This window comes from Geotrypetes seraphini, chromosome 4, assembly GCF_902459505.1.
Source record: "Geotrypetes seraphini chromosome 4, aGeoSer1.1, whole genome shotgun sequence".
Classification (NCBI taxonomy): Eukaryota; Metazoa; Chordata; class Amphibia; order Gymnophiona; family Dermophiidae; genus Geotrypetes; species Geotrypetes seraphini.
Genome location: NC_047087.1, coordinates 181,437,726 through 181,463,544, shown reverse-complemented (window position 1 = coordinate 181,463,544; position 25,819 = coordinate 181,437,726). Strand labels below are relative to the sequence as shown.

The 25,819-nt window shown below is 44.9% G+C and overlaps 1 protein-coding gene across 15 annotated transcripts in view; it reads left to right on the top strand.

Moving 5' to 3' along the window:
* Window positions 1–25,819, top strand: part of PAX2 (paired box 2) — a 371,803-nt gene that overhangs the window by 271,768 nt on the left and 74,216 nt on the right. For 7 of the 15 annotated variants that reach the window (XM_033942589.1, XM_033942587.1, XM_033942586.1 and 4 more), the window contains 3 exons: window positions 4,583–4,747; window positions 10,279–10,454; window positions 23,158–23,284. The exons of 1 other annotated variant lie outside the window; for it this stretch is intronic. In XM_033942589.1, coding sequence (XP_033798480.1) covers window positions 4,583–4,747; window positions 10,279–10,454; window positions 23,158–23,284 — 468 coding nt within the window. The remainder of the gene's footprint in view (window positions 1–4,582; window positions 4,748–10,278; window positions 10,455–23,157; window positions 23,285–25,819) is intronic. 7 more of the 15 variants (XM_033942593.1, XM_033942597.1, XM_033942595.1 and 4 more) reach the window with 1 other exon arrangement.

The window sequence follows — 25,819 nt, the reverse complement described above, 5'->3', positions numbered from 1 at the left end:
TGGAATTCCTTGCCCATGAAATGTGCCCTCACTTCTTTCACCTCCTCTGCTTTGGATAAAGAGTTTGATCTCTGAAAGAACTTTATGTCTCTCTCTGTCCCCTTCTCCAGTCCACTGAGAAAGCACCACATAAGCCTGACAAAATCCCAAAGCAATAGATATTACTGGTTTATACTGGCCATCCGCATTTTCATTTGTGGGGAAGGAGAGGGATATCCTAGATAGAGAAATGATAATTAATTTGTTCCCCATCTTCCCCAATTCCCCTCTGTCCAAATAGACTTCGTCTTCCTTTCTCTAGATATGTGATTTCACTAGTGACAGTCTTTCCTTCTGAAATGTCATTCAACTGGACCCATACAGGGCAGCTGCATTCGATGCACGCCCCTTCTCCCATTTCCCCATTCTTTCCAGTGTCTGGTCTCTCTTCTCTCCTTATCCTCTCTAAGCTCTCGTTGATTCTGTGCTTTCCTGTCCTCCTCTCTCCGCGTCGTCTTCCCTTCTTGTCTCTTTCTCTTTTCCAGCTTCCCCCCTACCTGTCACTGTGGCTATATGAGCCTTGGCTCACCACCAGGTCCCAAGCTGACACAAAAAAAAAGTAAGTAAATGAAAAGGTCAGTGTGCGGAGCAGCGCCGCAATAACCCCTAAAATAGTACCATCAGTGAAACATGATTGATCAATTGAATTCCATAGCGGCTGAAAAATGTGGGATTAAGTAGTGTATTATACGCACAATGAGTTGAGGCATGATGTTCATTTCAAGTTCATTTCGCCGGTCCTCTGCCACCAGATCAGGCAATCAATAGGGGCAGTGCATATCATATATCACTGCTCTCTGTGCTGGGGAGAGAGCACCATAATCTCTCGCAAATTTAGACTGACAGATTTGTCGAGATCTGAAGGACCCCCTGAATAAATGGAAGGAGAAAAAAAAAAAAAAAGGACTCCTAGAATGGCTGGTGAAACCTGTGATTTAAACACACAGACACAAACACACAGAGCAGCACACCCAGAGGAATACATCCAGACAGATGCACATGTAGAACAACATATACAAAGGAAAATGAGCAACCCCGGCAAATGCAGATGCAACTCAAGTAAAGGAAACCATATGCAAGAATGCAAACAGACACAAGCATAGGGAAACACATATAAGGACACAGATTCTACCCCAAGGAGGATTCACATACACAGCAGTAGTACATAGACATGAAACATAAATTTATTTATTTATTTCAATTTAGGTATTTATATACCGTCTATCAAGGTTATCTAGGCCAGTGCGCCTCCTTCCTCCATATCTCCCACTGACGTCACTTCCGGGTGCTGCGCATAGGAAGTGACATCAGAAGGAAAGCCGACGGGGTCACGAGGAACACATTGTTGACTGCCGTGAACTACAAATTCAACTAGAGGTACAAGAGCAGGCAGGAGGGATCGGGGAAGGAGCGGGGGGGGGGATGTGGGGGAAGGGTGCCACCGCTCTGGGCACCTTGCACCCTCCCTACTGTGTGTATATACTCCTGTGTACATGTATATGCTGTACGCCTGTGTACATGTATATCCACCAGGACAGATAGCAAAAATGCCTGAGTACCTGATTGTAAACCCCTAGATCAGTGGTTCCCAACCCTGTCCTGGAGGACCACCAGCCAGTTGGGTTTTCAGGTTAGCCCTAATGAATATGTATGGAACAGATTTGCATGCCTATCACCTCCATTATATGCAAATCTCTCTCATGCATATTCATTAGGGTTATCCCAAAAACCCGACTGGCTGGTAGTCCTCCAGGACAGGGTTGGGAACCACTGATCTAGGGGTTTACAATCAGGTACTCAGGCATTTTTGCTATCTGTCCTGGTGGATATACATGTACACAGGAGGACAGCATATACATGTACACAGGAGTATATACACACAGTAGGGAGGGTGTGAGGTGCCCAGGGCGGTGGCACCCTTCCCCCACATCCCCCCCCCCGCTCCTTCCCCGATCCCTCCTGCCTGATCTTGTACCTCTAGTTGAATTTGTAGTTCGCGGCAGTCAACAATGTGTTCCTCTGATGTCATTTCCTATGCGCAGCACCCGGAAGTGACGTCAGTGGGAGATATGGGGGAAGGAGACGCATGCGTAGAGGGGAGAAAAGGGAAGAGGCGGGGATGGAGAGGAGGAGGGGTGCCAGCGCCCCCACCAATACGGCACCCCCCTTACTATGCCACTGTATACACAGAGGTCCAGATCCTATATATGGCACCTAAGGTTAGGCAACTACATCAGTGTGCCTAGCCTAACTGAATTATTTAAAGGCTTAACCAGCGCTGATAATTAACAATTAACACCTTGTAATTGACCTAAATTGCACTTAATTAAGTGGTAGATGCCTAACTTGGTAGAAGCCTACCACTTTGAGGTAGGAACCTAGTCCAACGTATCTATCAGTAAGTTGGCATGGTTAGGGGGAAGTCCGTGGGAGTTATGTAGGCATCCGTTTAGGATTTAGGCATACTCATTTAGATCAAGAAAAACCTGACATAAAAATGGAATGCCTAAGTTTAGGATGCTTAAACCCACTTTAAGTGACACTAAGAGCTAGATTCACAAAGCAAACCAATCGTGTACCAATCAGTTTGCGACTCCTTTGCGACCCGATTTTATTACGGCCCGATTCACTTACCTCTCTGCCGATCCAATTCCAATCCGAGCATGCAAATGAGGGGAACGGCATGCAAAGTAGGCAGAGACACGAGTCACTAAACAAATTTTGCAAACCGACTGGGCTGGCCGATCAATACAAGAAGCGACTGCTGGGGACCAGTCACAAAAGTTCTTTCCCACTCTCCAGCTCCATTGCCACCCTGCTCTCTGCTGCCCCGATCTGGCTGCCTTTACTCTGCAGAAGCCCTGGGGCCAGATTATGAGGGAGAGCAGTGGCTGTTGGCCGCATTGTTTAGCTCCTCTCGCAGCCCTGCTCTGTGCCCTTCTCCTGCCTTTCAGCACCGACTTTCAGCCTCGCCGCCCCGACTCTCCTCTTGCCACCTTGCTCTCTGCCCCGAATCTTCCTGCACGCTATTCTCTAAGACCTAAATCCTCCAGTGCATGAATGAAAAAGAGGCATGGCCAGGAGAGGGGCATAGGCATTCTCCAAAACTGGGCATGATTTTATAGAACAGCTCCAGTTACACGCTGAAATGCTGAGTCTTGCGCAAGCATTTATACCAGATTTCAGCAGGCATAATAAATTCCAGGGCTCAACTTTAGGTGTAGGACTTGGCTTTAAGCGCTGTTCTGTAAAAACCTCTCATCTTGCAGTGCCCTTTATGGAATATCACTTAGGCCCATATTCTATACCTAAAGTTAGGTACCTAAATTGGAACGCCTATCTAATTTAGGCGCATAACTTAATTATTTAATTAGCTTAATCAGAGCTTAATTGGCTCAATAAGTGGCATAAATTGAAATTAATTGTTAGTTATGTGCCTAAATCGATTTCGGGTAGGATGTGTTTAAGGACAGATCGCGAGCGGATCTTGGGCAAATATTTTCCATGTAGGCACCTAAAATGGACTTAGGCACCGGTATTTAGGCCAAGAAAACCCTGGCCTAAATAGGGAGTGCCTAAGATTTTGTCACCTTCTGGCATCTAAGTCCAATTTAGGCACCACTAGGAGCAATTCTATAAATGTTGGCTAATTGAAGATTGACAGCCGCTATGAGCCGCGTTCCTCAGCGCCTATTTTTTAGACACCATTTATAGAATCGAAGCCTTAGTGCCAGTTATTTTCAGCGCCAATTTTTGAATGCCAATAAGTGAATCTAGCCCACCGTGCCTTCTGTTTTGCAAAGAGTAAACACATTTAAACACGCAGACACACAGGCGTACAAGCATAGGCACAGGTGTAGGCATAGAGGCACATAAACACACAGGAAAGGAAATTTTATTTTTATTTATTTATTTATTCGATTTTTTAGCCCGTCCTCCAAAAAGAGCCCTGAATGGGTTACAATGAATATATTGGTGCATTAAAATTATAAGTAAGATAGGTACTTAGAAATAAAGGTACATATCCACACACTCACTAGCTACGTAGAGCTATATTCGCACAATAACTTCTATTTTATTTATTTGGCATTTGGGATACCGCCAGCGGCAAAACTACACAATGAAGAGGGAAGGGATTTGAAATACCACCTCAATCACCTGAATGTACTTAGCCACATACAGATGCAGAGACATCTGCAGAAAAACAGCATCCACAAACCCAATAGAATTTGGAGTGCAGACAGGCACACATTCCAACATCAACATAAACCCTACCTATACTCTGCATAAGGAAAGATAAAAGGGTTTAGTGGTGACACTCAACCCTGGGGGAACAGCAAGAGAATCAAAGTGAAGTGTCAAAAGGAAAGCGACCAAGGTCCGCAGGCTTAAGCTAATCAATATGTGATATTTTATATTATCTTACAAATGATACTGTACCATGCTATATAATGTAATATTGATTATATCATATCATGCAATCACCTGAAAAATGATTTATAGAGCATCATGTAATCCCCGTGCTTTGTATCCCATGCTAAAGACGAGACCTTATCGGCCCAGGATGTGGATTTAGTGATACCAACACTGCAGGCTTCTCACCTAAAGAGGGCACGGAGTGGTCTACAGGGACACCTTACATGGAAAGCCCACAGCTACCGTTTTACTGAGAGAGAGCATGACAGCAGGTCAGAGAGCAGAGGTCAAGGTCAGTTCTGAAGGACTGAAACTATCTGAGGGTAGGGGTAAGGGCAATTAGGGGGACTTTTCTTCTGAATCATATTCGTGACTTTTCACTAGACTTAGGAGGTTGTTGTAGAAGGCTTGCCCAGCATTTGCACATGTAAATAGCAGGTTTACACCTGTAAATGGATCAATGTGTCCAAGTAGCAATTTTAGAAAAGGTGCTACTTATACGTTCATATTCTTTCTGTGCCCAGATTTCAAAGGGTCGTGTTCAGGGCAGGTGTTATGGGGTGGCAACCAGGGCAATTGCCCCCTTTAACCCTATACCTTGGGGAGAGGGGGGCAAAGCCTTTCTCAATCTGAAGGAGAAATAGCCTGAAGGTAGGTTATAGAACCTTCCATGTTTCTTCCCTAGGCCTCTGTATGTCTAACATTGGTCCTGGATGTGTTCCGAGTATGATTCAGGTGAGCCTGAAAAGTGTGCATGTATTTCCAGTTTCCCAATGGCAGGAGATGCGGAGTTAAAAAATAAATCTAAATGTTAGAATTTATACCTGCTCTGAGGAACAAATAAGTGTCCGTTAACTGTTCGTTTGTACCTGGGCTATGCAGGAGTGCTTGAAAGGACAATTATGCTTATCTCTCTGGTATTTATAATCACCTCTAAAATCTAAAGATTAGTCTTTTCTATCATGGCTTCTTTATTTCCTTTGGATGTCCAGTTTTGTAAAATTTGGTATTTACACATGCAAGAGCCAGCACTTACACACATAGCCCCTCATTCTATAACAAGACACCGAAAATTAGGTGCCAATTGCATGCGTAAGTGATAGAATAATAGTCCTTGCACATGAGACAGTTATGCTAGTTGGGCACTAAGTGGTATTCTATAACTTTAGCCCACTATTTCATTAACGCCAGGGCGTCATGGATGGGGCATAGGCAGGTCCTAGATTTATCATGTAACTTGCAGAATATTGACATGGCTTAACTAGGCGTGCCAAAGTTTTAGTGTGCAAATGCTGATTTATGCTAGTATTCTATAACGGAATCTAGGTGTGCAGATGCAATTATAGAATGAGGGGGCAATTCTATAAAGGACATTAAACATAAGCAGGCTGAGGTTCAGAACCCTAATGCAAATGCTAGATACAATTAGCGCCAGACTAGCGCTGGTATTAGGCTGCACACATGTTCAGAGGGCACTAGTGCAGGGAACAACACGGATTCTGAAAAACAGCACCAATAGCATGTAAATGTAGTCAAATGAGGTGCCTGGTTATTCCTCCAAACGCAGACCTTACCACCAGAAACTTAAGGCCAGCTCCGAGCTAGTGTTCGGATAGGGTTTCAAACAGGAAAGGGTCAGTGTGGACACACTTCAGCTGGAGGGGTCCCAACCCAACTTTCCAGCTATTTAGCTGGAAGGGGCACAGAATGCCACGCTCTTCGTGTCAACATCATCTTCTGCTCCTCTTCTGGTTCATAATCCCCCTAGTCTCTCCCTGCTGATCTTCCCAACAGAGAGGCAAGTGGTATGAATTCCCATAGCTATGGTGCTGCGGAGGGGGGAAACAGCCAGAGTTCGGATCAGTGAGTACTGTGTCCCCCCTCAGCGTGTGGGCGCCTACTCCCCCTACTGGGCTACCAGTGCTAATTCACTGGCGAGTATAAGACTGTCCTCTTCCCAGCTCCTCCGGCTTCCCACTTTGACTGGGCATGCGCACAAGAGCATTGTTTAGCGCTCAGCTGTTATACGCATGACCCAGGCAGATTTCGAAAAATAACTTCCCGATGCTCAACTCTAGTAGTACGCATATGATTTGCATGCTATTATTGCTGAATATTAGGAAGTTATTTTTCAGTGCTGTATTCTCCTGCGTCATACAGAACAGTGCAGGAGTTCTGAGCATTGGCCTGTATGTGCCCAAAATCTAGGCACTCTGCTAGTATTCTATAACAGCAATAGGACCATATTCTATATATGGTGCTCACAAATTTGTCGCTGACTAGAACAGCATTTAGCACAATTCTTTAAATGGTATAAACACCTTATCAAATTGCGTTAAGCAGCAGTGCGTGTCATAACTTTTAGGTGTGCTCATTTAGGTCAAGGAAAACCAGGCCTTAATTCCTGCACCTAAACTGCGTGGATCAGGCGTATTCCAGATCAGTGCATGTGAATTTTAGAAACACCCATAAACCGCACCTGCTTCTCCCCTGACCACACCCCCTTTTTAGATTTGCACACTAGAACTGACGCTCAACACTTTATAGCATGCACCTACCAAGCTGCGCCCATAACTTCTAATTCACGTCAATTAGCATCAATTATGAGTTGTTAACTGTCAATTACTGATGCCAGTTGAACTTGTTACACAATTAAACTCTGTGTGCAAATTGGCTGCGCACACAAACTTGCGTGCACAACTTATGGCGTTATTTACAGAATTTGTGTGCTAATATGTTATAGAATACTAGCGTAAGTCAGCATTTAGATGCCCAAATTTAGGTTCCACCACTTAAGTCAGTTGTAAATGGATGCACCTAAGTAAAGCAGTTAGGCCCTAGCTGATGGTATTTTATTTATTTCATTTTTCAGATTATTTTAATATACCACCTTTCAAATTTGATATCAAAGCGGTTTACAAATGATTTTATTGAACAGATGCATTGATAAATCTATTGACAGACCTCTAGCAATAAAACAGTGACAGATACATGAATAGCAGAACAATTTTTTTCAATAAATAATTGCTTAAATAGTTAGAACGCCCGTGACCCGCCATGCCACCTCCCATGCGGATGTAGAGTTATAGATGCCTGCTGTTTCACCCCCATTTTGGTGCTTAACTTCTGTTTTAGTGCAAATGTTAGGCATCTAGCCATACACACACTGGCATATAAGCATCGGCATAGTAAGGGAGTAGGCGGGCAGACCAACCCAGATGCTAGCTTGATGGGGGCACCAGCATCTCTCCTCCCAACTGCGTACGTGTCTTCCCTTCCCACCCACATACCTCTGGCTTTTCGCCGGCATGAGGAGCAGCTCCGACCTGCTGCTCGCACTGGCCTCAGCTCTCTCTCTGAGGTCACTTCCTGGTTGTAGGACCAAGAAGTGACATTAGAGGGAGAGCAGGGGCCGGCACGAGCAGCAACTTGGAGAAGCTGCTTGCACCGGGGCAAAGTTAATGAGGTACGGGGGAAGGGAAGGGGTGCTTGCACACACATGGTGGGGGGCAGAGAAGAGGGCTGGGCGCCTACAACCCTCGCTACGCCACTGCTTATAAGAGCACACACATAGGCACAAGTGTACACATTGAGGCACATAAACATGCAGGAAAGGAAATAAAGGTACACATCCACATTCTCACTAGATACATACAGATAGTTACACAATCACATCTATTTTATTTATTTGGCATTTTGTATACTACAATGGCACAATTTTGCAACGAAGGGAAATTGAATTAGGGGGTTCTCAAGTTTCTTGTTTCTTGATGTCACACAAATCACATAGTAACTAAGGGCTCCTTTTACTATGCTAACCACGCGCTAAACGCTAATGTGTGCATGTTAGTATATGGACATGTTAGCGGTTAGGGCGTGTGTAGATTTTGCATGCGCTAAATGCACGCTAAAATGCTTAACGCACCTCAGTAAAACAGAGGGCAAGTGGCTTACAATAAAATTGGCATCGATAAATTTAAAATTAGAAAACAATTAAAATAAAAACATAGATCAAGTAATATAGACTACAGGAGGGTAGAGGGGAAGAACTACAATTTATAATAGACAAGCAAGGGGAAAGGGAAAACACATAAGGTTAAGGGTATGGCCTAGTTGCTCTTGGTAAAGTATCCTGCATTACTATTTTATTAATACAAACACCTAAAAAAACGCGTCTCTGAATAAAAAAGTCTTAAGGTCTTTCTTAAAATTATTACAGATAATGGCCCTGATTCTATAAAAGGTGCCTCCTGGTGGGTGCCTAGATCGGGGGCGCCTAGCTTAATTTTTGTTCAATTGGTTAATTGGCACTGAGAATTGATAGCGCCATTAAAAACTGATTAAAAACAATAAGAAAAAAATTAGCCGGTAGGTGCCTAACTCAATAGGTGCCTACCAGCTCACGGTAGGTGTCTCCACCGAAGTAGTTTAGGCATGAATTGAGTGAGTCACCGGTAGGCATCTGTGTTAGCTGCCGGCCTATTAGGCCAGGAAAACCCTGTTTTAATATACCAGTGCCTAAGTCGACTTAAGTGCCACTAGGTGTGATTCTATCAACGGCACCTCATTTTGATTGGCATCCAATAGGTGCCGCTTTGCTAAGTGCCTACCAAGTTAGGTGCCGTTGATAGAATCTGGCCCAATGTGCTGCATTTTGGCACCTAACTTTTGGGACTTTTATAGAATAATCCCCACAGGTTGAAAAATTGCCACTGACGTGTGCATGCACCAGCACTTACTCGTGCAAAATTCAGAGCCATACCACTCTTAGTTTAAAAACGTTTCTTTGTAAAATGGCTGTGCCTGTTGTATGTGCTGCAGACCGCAAGTGTATTTCCTGCATCCCTGTCATTATTTTACAACATGCCCTGCGTTTTCATGAGCCTTTTGTAAAGTACTAGGGAAATTGTGAATGCTTTGACTTGGGTGTCTCTTTTCCAAACTAAAAGGGGACTTTTATGAGATATGTCCTGCTAGTTTGCGCCATTGTCACTTTTCAGAGATGACAAAAGAAAGCTTTTTCCAGCATAGGAGTTGCTTACGTGACTATATGTTGCAGGTTAGAGAACATAGTACCCATAACTAGCTGGAAACCATAGTCTTTAAGCGAGGGCACGACACTATTTACATGAGTCGGGAATTTTTGCACCTAATATAAGTTGTCCTTTCAGAAAGAATCCAGTGTTTCTTAGCCTTCTGGCCCAGAGGAAGGCTTATCCCACTCTGAAACTGTTCAGCACTTCATTGCATCTTCCTGGATGTCTTACACCCAAGAATGCCATCCACTTTCAGCCCGAAGTTGTACTTGATTTTATTGACACAACTGGCCTCATACTGTAGCAAAGTCTTCTTTGTTTATTTCAGCATTTCCAGGGAGCACAGTACATCAAAATGACATATAGATACCCCGAATCCCTGACCTGACGACTGATAATCTTACTGTATGTCCAAAGTGCTTCAGCTCACAACAGGTGGCAGTATATCCGAGGCAGGACATGAGTTTAGGTCTTCTGGTTCCCAACCCATTACACCAACTACTGAATCATACCCTCTCCCTTTCACGTTGCCATTTGTTGAACAGGCCCAGATTCTCATGTAGCCTTTGAAAACAGCACTGTTCTGGACCTGGGAGCCAATTTGATTCCTTTCACTAGATATTAATCACATCTGGCACCATAGCTGTTTACTTTCTACCAAAGAGGCTTGCTTTGTATTCTTCCAGGCAGCGCCTTTCTCATTTTAATGTAGAATACATTTGTAGGCAAATCTTAGCTGGGTAAAGGTCAGAATTAACCCTCTGTTCTGTGCTTGTGTGTCCTCTAGATGGATCTGATGGTTCCGGTCCAAACGGAGACTCCCAGAACAGTGTGGACAGTTTACGGAAGCACCTTCGTGCTGACGCCTTCACCCAGCAGCAACTGGAAGCATTAGACCGGGTCTTTGAGCGTCCTTCTTACCCTGATGTCTTTCAAACATCGGAGCACATCAAATCTGAACAGGTGAGGCCCAGGTCTACACACGGTGAGGGAAGGAAATGTCAGGGAAAAGTAGAAAACACACAGCTCCATACCATCTGGGAAAAGTCAAACATGGATACACAAAGACCTGAATGTTTTTAAATATGCACATGTGTACGTGAAAATAAGCATCCAAATACACACAAATGGAAACATGTCCAGAGAAGTACTGCCCAATTATACCCTGATCTATAAACAGCATGCCAAGGCCCACAATACTAAAAAAAATGGCGTAAAAGCAGAGAACGAAACGATGTTACATGAGAGGCATCAACTGTGATCACCAAACCCAGTTTTAGCATTCCTGGTGGACAATCAAAAATGCATCACTTGCCTCAAGATTACAGTATAATAATACTATCATAAACTAACAAATAAATATCTTCCAATGAATTGCATTGTGCCCTAAACTTCAAACAGTCAAACATGACTACAGTGATCCAAGTAATAGAAAAGCAAATTCATAAACACCAATCCAGGCTGTAGAAGCTTCCTTCAATGTAATTCAAAATGTCCGGCTTCAATGAGAAGACCCTGACCCGACATTGGCGCTTCAGCTGCGCCTATCTTCGGGTCCACTCATTCATAGTGATATTTATATGAAAATCCTTTTAAAGCAGACTCTGAATTACTTCCAGAATTAAAGTGAATCACTCCCAAACCTGCAGGCCAACCCATACCCTCTCTGGGTGCTTTACCAACTGACTCAACAAGAGGTAATCCCTTTCTTACTTGGAATTAATAAAAGGGAGACCACTCAGTATCAAAATGCAGCCCAAAACATCCATCGATATTCATTTGTCAGAAATCTACATATTATCAATATTGCCATCACCAATGCCAGAGTCCTCACACGAACTATATTCCTTTTAGGCATTTTATGACCCAGGATCTCATAGAAGCCCTTTTGCCTGCTCAAGCAAAGATAATTTAGGCCCTTTTTTTTTTTTTTCTTCCATTCCTTGGCAACACGCTTCTGAAAACAGAATCCAGTCAGTTCTTGTTAAGGAAGACTAGCTCGTTACTGGCAAATGCCCATTCAGCATAGTAAGAAGTAGGGTGGGCTTACAGAACGAGGGCACAGGCAGATAGATGACCTGCATCTGGAAGGACAATCACACCTCTCTCATTTAAAAAGCCACTTTTCCCAGTGCCTGGTAAACAGCATTTATCCAGTTTAATACTGTTAAAGCATGCTTCCGATTCCCACCATACCTGCACTAAAATGTTCTGCAAAACAGTTTTTGGAAGTTGTCAACTACAGATGCTGCTGTTCCAGCTGTGTGCTTGTGTGCTTATTCACCATGGACTCCCATCCATTTGTACTTCTGGAAGCTGGATGCCTTTGGGATATCATAGCTAGAAAGGTATCCTTCAGCGAACTGCTATAGGTCTAGTGCATAGTAAGGGGAAAATGGTCAATGACAACCTTCAGAGCTGTCTGTGGCTCTTACGCCAGAAGCAATTCTTTGCTTAGCTTTTCAGCATTTTATCTGGAAGACTGTCCCCATAAAATAAGAATGAAAAAAAAAGAAGCTTTTCATGCTACCCCAAAATCATAACACGGGGAAGACAAGATTCTAAGTAGAGTTTCCTTTTCTCCCCTAGTCCCAGGGTTTATTACAATGGATAACCTTTATTTACCTTCATTAGACTATTAAACGCCAGCACAGTCATTTTTTTCCCCCTGAAACTCGGAGCAAGGCCCATAAAGCAAATCCAAAGCCTAATTGAGTTCATTTTAATTTCTCTCCGATCACAGCGAATTACTCTGGTGATAAATCAGGGGGCAGCCTCACCCCCAGTAGAAGGCCTAATTTGCAGCTAATTACAAAACTGATTTCTACAGGAAGATCAATACGAAAAGGAATTGGAAATGACTAGGCAAAGGCATCCAGCTGGGGAGGGTGGGCGCTGCAGAGGGAGGGGGGCGGGCAGGGGACGCCAGGGGGGAGAGGGGAAACAGGGTGCAGAAAGAACAGAAAATCACTTTTAATTTAATGTAATATTAATCAGAGCTACTTTTCCTTTGCTTGGTCTCCCCCCGGCTTATTACTCTGCCGAAAAGGCAGCTGTATGGCTCAGGGTCTGTTTTTGAGCACACCATAATAAAAAGGCAATTACCAGAATTGTTTCGGACAGGACACCCTTTTCAGATTCAGTGGCTCTACCCCTCCCACCCTTCTGCTAGCCATGTGGCCTCTCTTCCCTTTCCTCCACCCCAATTTTATACCCCAGTGAACACTGAAAGAGAAAGAGGGTCTCGGCTTTGTTGTGAAGGAGGGAGGTCATTCAGCAAACCAAACTGGGAGATCTGAGATCCCTGCTGCTTTCCGCATAGTCTGCACAGTCCACGTCCTAGAGAATTTTTGTTCCTCAAAAAGCAGCTAGATTAGCCAGGTGTTTGTTTTCCGCCCCCCCCCCCAAAAAAAAATAAAAAAAATTAACCCATCTGTTTCTTAGCTCTGCCACATTCGAAATTTTATTCCAAAGACCTTCATTCTTTTCCTTAACGTATTTTGTTTACGCAATCGCGCTTGTTGGAAATAAAACATAAGCACCTCTAATTACGGTCGTACTGCCTGTTTTTAACATGTTCCTTCTCTGGCTCTAATTGGGGAATTCATCAGGGGCACTGATTTAGTGTGCGCTAATGATTAGCACGCGCTAAAAGGGCCTTTTACTAAGGCCCGCTAGCCGATTTAGCGTGCGCTAAATGCTAACGCGTCTATAGAATATAATGGGCGCATTAGCATTTATCGCATGCTAAATCGGCTAGCGGGCCTTAGAAAAAGACCCCCTACATGCTATGACATCCATAAGAATATAATGGGCATCTTAGCATTTAGCGTGCTCTAAGTTGGTTAGTGCCCCTTGATGATTTCCTCTCAAAGTATTCATTTCAGTAAAGTTTCAATGACATTAAATTCTTTATTGTCTTTTTTTTTTAATGATTATTATTCAGCATCATAAGCGTAACATAGAAGCATGGGTTATGGAAACAGATATTCACCAAATTCCTCCCTTTTACAGTATCTTAACTCCAGTTGATCTCCAACATTCTGGACACTTTTTTTTTTGCAGGATCCTCTGCGTTTTTACCCTTCTCGCATGCTTTTTGAATTCTGCTACTGTTTCCACCTCTACGACCTTAACTGGGAGTCTGTTCCAGTGTTCTAATGTTGCTTCTGCGGTGCTCCTCTGAAATCTCAAAATGACGCCATTCTGAAGTTGAAAACATCTGATTGCTGAGTGACTCAGCAAGGTTCATAGACAAAATCGCGCGACAACGGCGCACTGACAACTGAGCGCAAGGTTGATGGCGTGCCAAAGAAAAGCACTATTTTAAAGGGTTCCGACGGGGGGTGTTGGTGGGGAACCCTTTAAAATAGTGCTTTTCTTTGGCGCGCCGTTGGTGGGGTGGGGGGAACTTTACTTAACAGACATCGCGCTGGCGTTGTGGGGGGTTTGGGGGGTTGTAACCCCCCTCATTGTACTTGAAACCAAACTTTTTGCCTGTTTTTTAGGGAAAAAGTTCAGTTTTAAGTATAATGGGGGGGTTACAACTCCCCAAACCTCCCACAACGCCAGCGCAATGTCTGTTAAGTAAAGTTCCTCCCCACCCCACCCCCGTCAGAGCCCTTTAAAATAGTGCTTTTCTTCGGCACGCCATCAACCTTGCGCTCAGTTGTCGGCGCACCGTTGTCTCGCGCGATTTAGTCCCATCACTGACTCAGCAATTGAGGGACGCAACCCAGATCTGAGTTATGAGCTGTAGATTTACCCAAAAAAACTCCATGTCTTAAGGAAAAATGGAGCCATTCCTAGTTTTATTATATTGCATCTTATAAGTAATGGCCCTTATCTGTGGCAGAAAGCCCATGTGGTAAATAAAGCAAAACCAGGGCCATCTCAGCCCAATCTTAAAGATGTGAAGCTTAAAGATGTGGCCTTATCCTCCCTATTTTTATTTTGTTTTTTTATATACAACTTTTTAAATAATTTTATCTCTTATTGTAAACCGACCAGATACTTGTGATGGTTGGTATATCAAAATATCAATAAACTTGACACTTACGGGAAACCAATTCAGACTTAATCCCATTCACCCATTCACAACACACTCCTATGGATTCTATAAGTGTGCTCAAATTTCTGACTAGCATGCAACTTTGGGCGTGCGAGTTATAGAATAGTTCCAGTTGCATGCCCAATTAATTATTAAATTAGGTACCAACTGAATTTAAGTGCCTATAATAGTCCTTAATTGGCAGTAATTTGTAGTTACATGCAGAGCTGAATGTAGGTGCTATTCTATAGACATAACCCCCAATATTCCAAAGGGTTTAATCCTAGTGACCTGGTATCTAATATTCAGCGGCAATTAAGCTGAATATACTGCTATCTGGCTATCTCCTAATTGGTTAGGTTAGAGGTAGGCCAGGGGCAGAGTGCAAGCTGAGCACCTACTTAGTCAGTTAGTAGATTTTCAGTCCACTGACCAGTTAAGTAACCAAATAAAAGTAGGATAGCAAAAAAAAAAAAAAAAAAAAAAGCTGTACTAACTTTATATGCTAAAGTTAACCAGGCACCAGTTAACTTCAGGATGATCGTTGATACCCAGGCATTCAATTGCTGAGAGCCATGCAGAGATGCAGCTACCCTTGAGCAAGCCCGGCAGAATGCCCAGGGCTGCCCAATGATAAGAGGCCACCTACAGCTGAATCCTCCTGTCCACATGCCAAGGTCCTGCATCTCCCCAGCCTCTGCACGTAGGCCCAAATTCACTAAGCAAACCAATTGTGTACCGATCGGTTTGCGACCCCGGCCCGATTCACTTACCTGTCTTCTGACCATCCTCCGATCCGCGCATGCAAATGAGGGCGACGGCATGCAAAGTAGGCAGGGACGCGATTCACTAAACAAAACCCTGCAACACCGACTGGGCTGGCCAATCAAAAAAAAGCGACTGCTGAGGACCAGTTGTCGAAGCCCTTTGCAACTGCCCTGCCTTCTGCAGCCCTGCTCTCTGCCCTGTCAGCTCCGAAGTCCTGCCTACCCCGAAGTTTTACCTGCCCCGAACTCCTGCATCCCGATCTCTCCGTCCCCCCGATTCTCCCATCCTTCCCTGTGTGTGCACAAAACCCTTCCCTTAAGAAGAGGGAACATTAGTAGAGAACAGTAGTGTCCCGGCGGGTCTCTCTCAAGCCTCGTCCCGCTCCAGCACCGCCAAGATCTATTCCCTGTAGTGAAAGCCCGTGGTTTTAACCTACGGGCTTTAGCAGATTAAAGCCACGGGCTCCAAACATCCTGTTTCACATTCCCTTTGCCCTAGAAAAAAAAAAAAAAGTTAAGTTAAGTTAAAAAAAAAAAAACCCAACCAAAAACAGCCCTGGCTCGAACAGGCATGTGCAGACCATCTACAGATGGTCTGCGCATGCACGCGGATCGCACAACAGCGATCCGTGCAGGCAGATGGGGGCATTCCTCCGATCGCTCCCATCTGCATATTTTTCCTTTCAGAATTTGTTGGACCTGCCCGGATCGGACCCGATCGGGCAGGTTAATGAATCCTGGCCCTAGCTACTTACCTGCCCACCAAGTCCTCCACAGCTACAGTGTCAGAGACAGCACTAAAGGCGGCCTCTCTGGCTGGAGGGACCTATCCTCTGCCATGTCCCACTGCACTGATGCAACTTCCTGTGGGCGGAACGTGGCAGAGGAAAGGTACTGCCGGTCAGAGAGGCAGCCTTTAGCATTGTCTCTGATGCTGTAGATGTGGAGGACCCAGTGGGTGGGTAAATATCTGAGCGTGGAGTGAGGGGTGCTGGAGCCAGGGGGGGGAACCAATTTGGTCCTGCCACTCATAGCCCACTGTGTTCCAGTTACGCCACTGAAACCACACATGTTCCAGCATTGCATATCTAACGTCAGGTCAGTCCATGGCTGTGAGCGGCTGACATGCAACATACCATCGTGAACTGAATATCGGATCCATAGTGCCTAAATGCTGTCGTGTGCAGCTACAAAGGAGGCATGCTCATGGACAGGTCAGGGGCGTGCCTTGCAGCTATAGAATACTATGACTTATGCACACAACTGCCAAATTTAGATGCCAGTATTTATACCAGCCTTTGACATGGCATTGGTACCTTAAGTTAGGCACAGGCATGTCAACTTACACTCAGTTCTATAATGGCAATTTCGGGCACAGTTGCCATGATAGAATTGATACTTACCACCTATATTTTTTGCATCTAATTTTAGGCATTCTTTCTTGAATCTACCCCATAAATTGTTGTGTGTGTTTGGTTTTTTTTTTCTATCCTAGGATAGTCTTAACAAGGATGCTAACTGGCTCCATTTTTTTTTCCAGGCATGTTAATCCCATCCTTGTTTCATACATGGGCTTGTCATCTTGCTTTGTTATGCAAATCAGAACCTGCATGCTGTGGGACAGAACCAGAAATGAATCACTTTGGGCCCCTTTTTTATGAAATGTTTAAAGCAGATATCCTTGGGTGCATTTTTTCCCCCCCAAAAAAGGTGGTATTTAAAGCCTAATAAATACATGCATAAATAAATCAGCCTTCCTTAACTATTAGAGCATGCCTGGGTTAATATTTAACACAATAGCTTGACAATTAGTACATGCAAATTCTCAATTAACTGGCCAGCGTTGCATGGGGGTAGGACATGGGTGGGAAAATGGCAAGGACTGTGCCTTACACTTCTTGTGCTTCAGGTACCAACTTAGAAACAAAGAAACATGATGGCCCATCCAGTCTGCCCATCCACAGTAACCATTATCTCTAAGAGATCCCACGTGCCTATCCCAGGCTTTCTTGAATTTAGACACAGTCTCTGTCTCCACCACCTCTTCCGGAAGACTGTTCCACACATCTACCACCCTTTCTGTAAAAAAGTATTTCCTTAGATTACTCCTCTGAGACAGAAAAATAACTAGTGTATCTTCATGTAACACACCTTGAACTATTAAATTCAATGAGTTAACCTTTAATGCAGCAGATAATGCTGAGCAGTTAGCATCGTCTCAGTAGGTGGCATTAAAAAGACAATTCTAGAACTGAGCATGTGCAGTTACGAGCGTCTTGCACATATAAGTGCACAGAAAAGTGTCACATGCATAAGTGCCTGCATGTTATTCTATAGGGGAGTATATAAGTGCTGTAGTGCAGGATTGCAAGGAGCAAACAATTGGAGCATGAAATGGAAAAGGGAAGGACTGCCACGTCTGAATACAACTTACAAAATACTGAATGTTATACAAGTTGCATGCTACACTGAGGTGCAGTCACACCTACCATTGACCTGGCTTAAATAGGAGGGTCTACATTTAGGCTCATCAATGCGGGTTTATGCTAATATTCTATGACAGAATCCAGATGCCCAGATGAAGTTGTAGAGTAGGTGCTCCTCGTGTAATATTGGAGTGCTGAAAAGTTGGCACCCAGTTATAAAATTAACCCCCTATGAGTGTGCTCTTTATCTACATAAGAACATAACATAAGAACATAAGCAGTGCCTCCGCCGGGTCAGACCATAGGTCCATCCCGCCCAGCAGTCCGCTCCCGCGGCAGCCCGAACAGGTCACGGCCTGTCTGAGTCACCAGAAGGGGCCCCCTTGCCACCTTGGTTTCCCATTGAGTCCTATCTTCCCATCGAAGTCCTAACCCTCCGGTCTTGCACATCCACGACCTGGTTGGATTTCTATACTTATTTCCTGGTTAGCTTTCTATACCTGTGTTACATCCCAGAACCTCTCTCAGTATCCCACGATCCCCCTATCCCTCAGGAATCCGTCCAATCCCTGTTTGAACCCTTGTACCGTACTCTGCCTTATCACTTCCTCCGGTAGCGCATTCCAAGTGTCCACGACCCTTTGGGTGAAAAAAAACTTCCTTGCATTTGTTCTGAACCTATCTCCCTTCAGTTTCTCCGAATGCCCCCTCGTGCCTGTTGACCCCTTCAGCCTGAAGAATCTGTCCCTATCCACCCTCTCTATGCCCCTCATGATCTTGAAGGTCTCTATCATATCTCCCCTGAGCCTCCTCTTTTCCAGAGAGAAGAGCCCCAGCCTATCCAACCTCTCGGCGTATGGGCAGTGTTCCAGCCCTCTTACCAGTTTCGTTGCTCTCCTTTGGACTCTCTCAAGTACCGCCATGTCCTTCTTGAGGTACGGCGACCAATATTGAACGCAGTATTCCAGATGCGGACGCACCATCGCTCGATACAATGGCATGATGACTTCCCGCGTCCTGGTTGTTATGCCCCTCTTTATGATGCCCAGCATCCTGTTGGCTTTTTTTGAGGCTGCTGCGCACTGTGCAGATGGCTTCAGTGATGCATCCCCCAGCACACCCAAGTCTCTCTCAAGACTGCTGTCTCCCAACGATGCCCCCCCCCAATTTGTAGTCGAACAACGGGTTCTTTTTCCCTATATGCATGACCTTGCATTTTTCCACGTTAAATCGCATTTGCCATTTGTTTGCCCAGTCTTCCAGCTTGTCCAGGTCCCTTTGTAGGTCCTCACACTCCTCCCTGGACCTAACTCTGCCGCACAGTTTGGTATCGTCTGCAAATTTTATAACCTCGCACTTTGCCTCCTTTTCCAGGTCATTGATAAATATGTTGAAGAGTAACGGCCCCAGCACCGATCCCTGTGGCACACCGCTCGTGACTCCCCGCCAGTCAGAGTATTGTCCCTTTACTCCAACCCTCTGCAGTCTACCCGACAACCAGTGCTCGATCCATCTGTGCACATCCCCTCCCACCCCGTGGTTCCACAGCTTTCTAAGCAGCCTTTCATGTGGCACCTTGTCGAAAGCCTTTTGAAAATCAAGGTAAATGATGTCTATAGGTTCCCCATTGTCCACCCGACTGCTTATTCCCTGAAAGAAGTACAGAAGGTTCGTTAAGCATGACCTTCCCTTACAGAATCCATGCTGGCTTGTTCTCAGTAGGCCATATCTCTCGATGTGCTCGCAAATACCGTCCTTGATCATAGCTTCCACCATCTTCCCTATAATTGAAGTCAGGCTCACCGGCCTGTAGTTTCCGGGGTCACCCCTCGATCCCTTCTTGAAGATAGGTGTGACATTCGCCAATTTCCAGTCCTCTGGTACCTCTCCAGTTTTCAAGGATAGGTTGCAAACATGCTGGATTGTGCCCGCTATTTCTTGTCTTAGTTCTTTCAGAACCCTTGGGTGGATCCCGTCTGGGCCCGGCGATTTGCCGCATTTTAACCTGTCTATCTGTTTGAGGACATCCTCCTTACTTACCTCTATGTGTTCTAATTTTTCAGCCTGTTCCCCACTCATGAGCTCCTCTGAGTCCGGTATATTAGATGTGTCTTCTCTCGTGAAAACCGACGAGAAGAACGTGTTCAACCTCTCAGCTACCTCTTTATCCTCCTTAATCACTCCCTTCCTATCCCCATCGTCCAACGGCCCCACCTCCTCTCTCACTGGTCGCTTCCCTTTTACGTAACTGAAGAATGCCTTGAAGTTTTTCGCCTCCCTGGCCAGGCCCTCTTCGTATTTCCCTTTTGCTTTTCTAACCTCTCGGTGGCATTCCTTTTGGCATTTCCTGTGCGCCTGGTGATTTTCCTCCGTTGGATCCTTTTTCCATCTCCGGAAGGACACTTTCTTGTCGTTTATTGCCCTCTTTACTTCTGTTGAGATCCAAACCGGGTCCTTTGACCGCTTGTTCTTGCCGCCTTTCCTGAAACTTGGGATGTACATTCTTTGTGCTTCCTGCAGGGTGTCCCTGAATAGGGTCCAGGCACTTCCTACAGTCTCCATCCTAAGGATGTTTTTGAGCTTCCTCCTCACCATTTCCCTCATAGCAACATAGTTTCCTTTCCTGAAGTTGAGCGCAGTTGTTGCGGTCCTCCTTACTGTGGGTGTCCCCCTTTCTAATGTGAATCTGATCGCGTTGTGGTCACTGTTGCCTAGTGGTCCTCCCACTTCTACCCTTCTTGCAGGCCCCCCTAATCCGTTTAGGATGAGGTCAAGAGTAGCACTCCCTCGCGTCGGTTCCCTGACTAGTTGCTCCATGAAGCAGTCCCTCACAGCTTCTACAAATCCTGTTTCCCTAGTGCAGTTGGAGTGACCCGTACTCCAGTCAATCCCCGGGTAGTTGAAGTCCCCCATCACTGTTACACTTCCAGTCCTGCATTCTTGTCTCAGTTCAGCTTCCAAGTCGTGTCCGATTTCTTCCGGCGTACCAGGTGGGCGAAGTTAACACAGAAACAACAACCTTATGACATGTTAACTGGATGGGAATAGGCCAGGTATCCTCCAATAGTTAACACGGGGGTTTCGCAACTTTTGGGCGTTCATTCTGGCCATTAATGTGCAGTAGTTGAAAAGCTTTTAACACAGCTTAGTAAAAGTGGTGGCTTATCCTGCAAAAATGAAGTCACTTGGCAACTTTGGAGTCAAAAAAGGGCATTAAGTCACCTCTTAGCGGCTGGAATGCTATTAGGCATATTCTTTGAGACACAGAGTCTGCCAGTCAGTTTGCTTGCATTAATTGTGAAACAGAAAGCTGACAGTACACCTGCATTTTAAAATTGACAAACTGATCCAGTCATGATTTCATTCCACAGCATATTTGAAGATGTAATCCAGCATATTTCTAGGAAAATAAGGACTAACCACCCAATATGCAGTGCTATTTGGCCAGCCAGGAAAAGCACCTGGCTAGCCAGATAGCACATAGCTGACTATCTGCCGATATTCAGCAAGAAATAGCCAGCTGTCTTCCTCTGAATATCCCAGTCAGCAGCTAGCCCATTTACTGGCTATGTCACGTGACAGATGATCACCGTCAATATTCAGCAGTCGGGCAGCTAATTCAGAGGCCAGATAAACCTGCCTAAAAACCATGTCACTCTTTGACAGCTAGGACTTAGCTGGCCAGCCATATCTTGGATGGCCCAAAATAACCCAGAAATTCAATGCCAGTTGCCGAATACGGTGCCAGCATTGAATTTCCGGTTTTGCCGCTGACTGCAGGAGATAGCTGTCTCCTCCGGTCTGAATATCCCCTATGGGGTTAATTTTCAAAGCAAAGTTCACAAATTGTAGGTGAATTTCTAGCCAAACTTTAGCATTTAGGTTTTTAGGCAAAAATGTTCCAAAATATAAGCCACTCAATTTTGTTTTAGAAATCGAGCCAGCAGGAGGACTTACTCTTGTCTTGCATTGGCCCAGTGCCTGGCATTACTCCTGAGCTAGATAATACTAGACACCTGGCCCAAATTGGGGGACTAGAGGGGATTTTTTAACATTGATGTTGGGGTGGTTGGAGTTATAGGCTCCGACATTTAAAAATGATTGGCGGTGCCAAACATAATACAAATTACCCCTTCCTGTGCACAGTAGCGAAGCTTGCGCAATATGTGGGGTTCTCAGCACTCAATGCGCTAGCTTCTATGGGTTGGGGTAGATTGCAGGGGCCTGGAGTTTCACTAATTTTGGACTGGAGTTTGGGGGAAAGTGCCGGGCTACACAAATTACTATTTCGGATTGGGGCATAAGGAAAGGAAGGAAGCTGTTCAGTGGGTGCAAAGTAGAAATCTAGGTATCGAGATTTAGGTTTGCCACTGGAAAACCTATATTATGGCACCAATATGTTCTCTCAAGACCTAACTTGTCTACATTTCAGTGCTTAAATTTAGGAGGGCATTTTTACTCAACACGATCCAGATAACTAACTCCATTCTTAGGTGCCTAGATATTAAAAACTGGCTCCCCTATCTCTATGCATATGACATAGCAAAGACTGTCCATTCAGACATTGAGCTGTATGGTCATCCTTAAAGGAGGCTGTATATTTGTCCTAGGATTTGATTTCCTGCAACTTTTGGAACGGAAAAAAATATACAAAAACTGAGAGTGTAACATCACATGTGATAATCCTTTGCAGCATTTTTGTCCCCAAGAGTTAAATTTAAGTATAGGGCATACATTCCATGAAACAGTTTGGTCAGGATTGTACGTTATCAATTTTTGCCAGGAACTATTTCAAAATTATGCAAATTGAAGCGCAAGCATGTTATACTGCCATTTGCCTTTTAAAATTTTTGTCCTAGATTTGAACCTTTACTATTAAGTAGAAGGGATCCTAGTTTTGAAAATAAAATATAACTATTTTTTTTTTCAGTATTTCAAACATGGGGGATGTTATAATCATCTTGAACTGCTACAGCTATGGTCACTAACTTGATCGTTTCTAAAAGGGTTTAGGCTAAAAATATGCCATTATGGAAATGTCCTCATCCAAATGTTTCATCTCTCCTTTTTCAGCAGCAAATAACCCTGTTCTGGTTCCCCTTTTTCAATCTGTTTGTTTGTCTGTTTGTGTTTTCCCACAAAGCATTCCCATATATAACATCTTTGCCCTACTTTGTGGTTACCAGATGGCTCCTGGTCATCAGGGAAGGTGAAGACATTTCTGGTTTTATCCTAACATATGTAGGATCTTGAAATTCTAATTTACCAAGCAGAAGGGAGACTATAGGTTCTTAGGTAGAAAAATATCAGAACTAACTTAGCCTCTCCCTGAGGGAATGGAGCCATCAGATAAACCATGCTAACTCAATGTATCCATTATACTCAGTGAACCAATAGATAAGTATCTCTTCCATTTTCTCCAGGGTAATGAGTATTCCCTACCAGCGCTGAACCCTGGTCTGGATGAAGTCAAGTCAAGTTTATCCGCATCTGCTAACCCAGACCTAGGCCCCAATGTGTCAGGACCCCAGACCTATCCTGTGGTGACTGGTAAGCTGAGCTCCATGCCTTCATAGCCCTGCATATACTTGGTTTCATTTATTTCCCTTTCATGGATGTTAGACTTTGCTTTCAAGGGAGGTAGCTGGGAGTGTTAACTTTATTATAAAACTCTAGAACAAGAAGCAAGTGAAAGCATCTTATCTCTTCATTGGTTACTTAGGTAGGGTTATGGAAAGCCCCAGCAAGCTCCGAATGCACCTGGAAGGCCTCTGAGCTTTCGCAGATGACATCACACACATCGGCGCATGCTCCAGGCCCTCCAGATGCAGCTGGAGCTCGTTCGGAAGAAGAGAAGTGGCTTTGTGGGGGGCGGAGCTGGGGGCAGAATAGGGTGGGGCTGGAGGTGGAACAAAATGGGGCTGGAGGCAGAATGGGCGGGGTCATGTGCCTGGGGTTTCCAGAAGAAAAATACGGTAACCCTATACTTAGGTAGATTTCTTGTGAACCTGAACAAGCAATATGTGGTCGACGTGGAAAACATAACTGTAAGGAAAGCATCATCAGTTATTGAGTAGTGCCTGATACCTCTTTACTTGCCATGTTTGGAGTGTCCTACTGTGCTTGCCTAGGGTAACCAAAGTATCTATTCCAGATCAGGCTTGAGCAGTAGCGTAGCGAGGGTGAGAGGCGCCCGGGGCGGTGGTGCTCCTCCCACGTCCTCTTCCCCACCCCCGCTGCTGTGCACACATGCCCCTTCTCGTTCCCTGTACCTTTTTAACTTCTCCAATATGAGCAGCATGCCCACGTCGGTGTTGGCTTGCCCTTTGGCATTACTTCCTAGGCACAGGACCCAGAAGTGATGTCAGAGAAAGCGCCGATGCTGATGCGGACAACAATGTTGCTCGTGTCCGAGAAGTAAAAAAAGGTACGGGGGAAGGCAAGGGGTGCGCATGTGCGGCAGGGGGAGAGGGTGGAGAGGAGGAGGAGTGCTGGCGCCCCTAGCAAGTCGGCGCCTGGGGTGGACTGCCCCTTCCCTCCCCCCCGATCTCCTCCTTTACTACACCACTGGACTTGAGCAATTCAAATCATAGAGAATTTAAAGAGGTTGTAAGGCCTCCAAGGTCACAAATGTTTAAAACCAGGACTGAATCCATATTTTATTATATGACATCATCTCATATTCCTAGGAATAAGTTAGGAGGATGAGAGTCTAAAGATCTGGACCTATGTTCTGTATTTGGGGGGCCGATGAAAACATGCGGAGGCACTTCTTGGTTACGGTTCCTCTTCTGAAATTTAGCCGAATTGCTACTGATCCTTCTCCACAAGTATCGCTTCTCTCAGGCGACATTCCTCTTCATTCTTACAGAACTGCAGAGTCAGAGGTCTTTGTGGCAATGTGCAGCAGCAGTGTCATTGCACTAAAATGCTCCTTTAGAGTGAGTAATGCAGGGGCAGAGTTCTCTGCACCCCTCAGCAGTTACTCCTTTCTGGATGCAAGCCATGTCTTTGCACATCACATGCTGACTGTTCATTTCTGTCGTACTTAAGACTTGCTCTCTGTGGGATCTGGAAGATGGGATGTAAACCCACAGCATATGGTTGCATGCTGATGTGAACAGAGATATACCTCAGGGTAGTGGAAGTTATTCTACTAAGCGCCCCCTCTTCAGAGTCTGGTTGGTTGTGCTACTGGTAGGCATCTAAAAGGCATGAGCTTCATTTGTTTTGCAATCTAACCAAATTGTTCTGTTCCCTTTCAAGCCTGCGTTCTAAAGCACGCTTTTTTTAGCTAGCATCTGAGATCAGTATCCTACAAGTCTGCTTTCTTTATATGACTTATTTCTAGAAGTTTAAGAAATTAGGATGTCAGAATTGGACTATTACTATGATAGTTATTTAGGTCAATATTCAATACAACCGCCAGCTGGGACATTTAAATATTTTACATATTCAGCCTCACTAGACCAGAGGCAGAGGACTAAATATACGGTTCATAGTCAGTGGCGCGCAAGACACCAGCGCGCCGACAATCCAGCGCTGACAATTCAGCGCAAGACAGAAGCGCGCCGCCGAAAGCCGCCCAAAAACTTATTTTTTAAGAGCTCCAATGGGGGGAGTGGGAGGAACCCCGCCACTTTAATGCATAGTGTTCACGCTGCCATTGGGGGGGGTGGAGGGTGCAACCCCCCACAATATAGAGAAAACTGAACAGTTTCTGATTTTTTTCAGGAAAAGTTCCGTTTTGTCTATAATGTGGGGGGTTGCACCCCCCCCCCCAACGGCAGCATGAACACTGTGCTTTAAAGTGGCGGGGTTCCCCCGCCACACCCCTCGTCGGAGCTCTTAAAAAATAAGTTTTTCGGTGGCTTTCGGCGGCGTGCTTCTGTCTTGTGCTGAATTGTCGGCGCTGGATTGTCGGCGCGCTGGTGTCTCGCGCGCAATTTTCCATCACCGAATATACATATAAAGTGGTGAGTGTTGCTGCTATATGAATAGCTTGTATTCAACCATCGTCTGTCTGTTTATAGGGCTCATTTTTAAAACACAAAGATGTCCCCTCAAAAATGGCATAAACCAGCA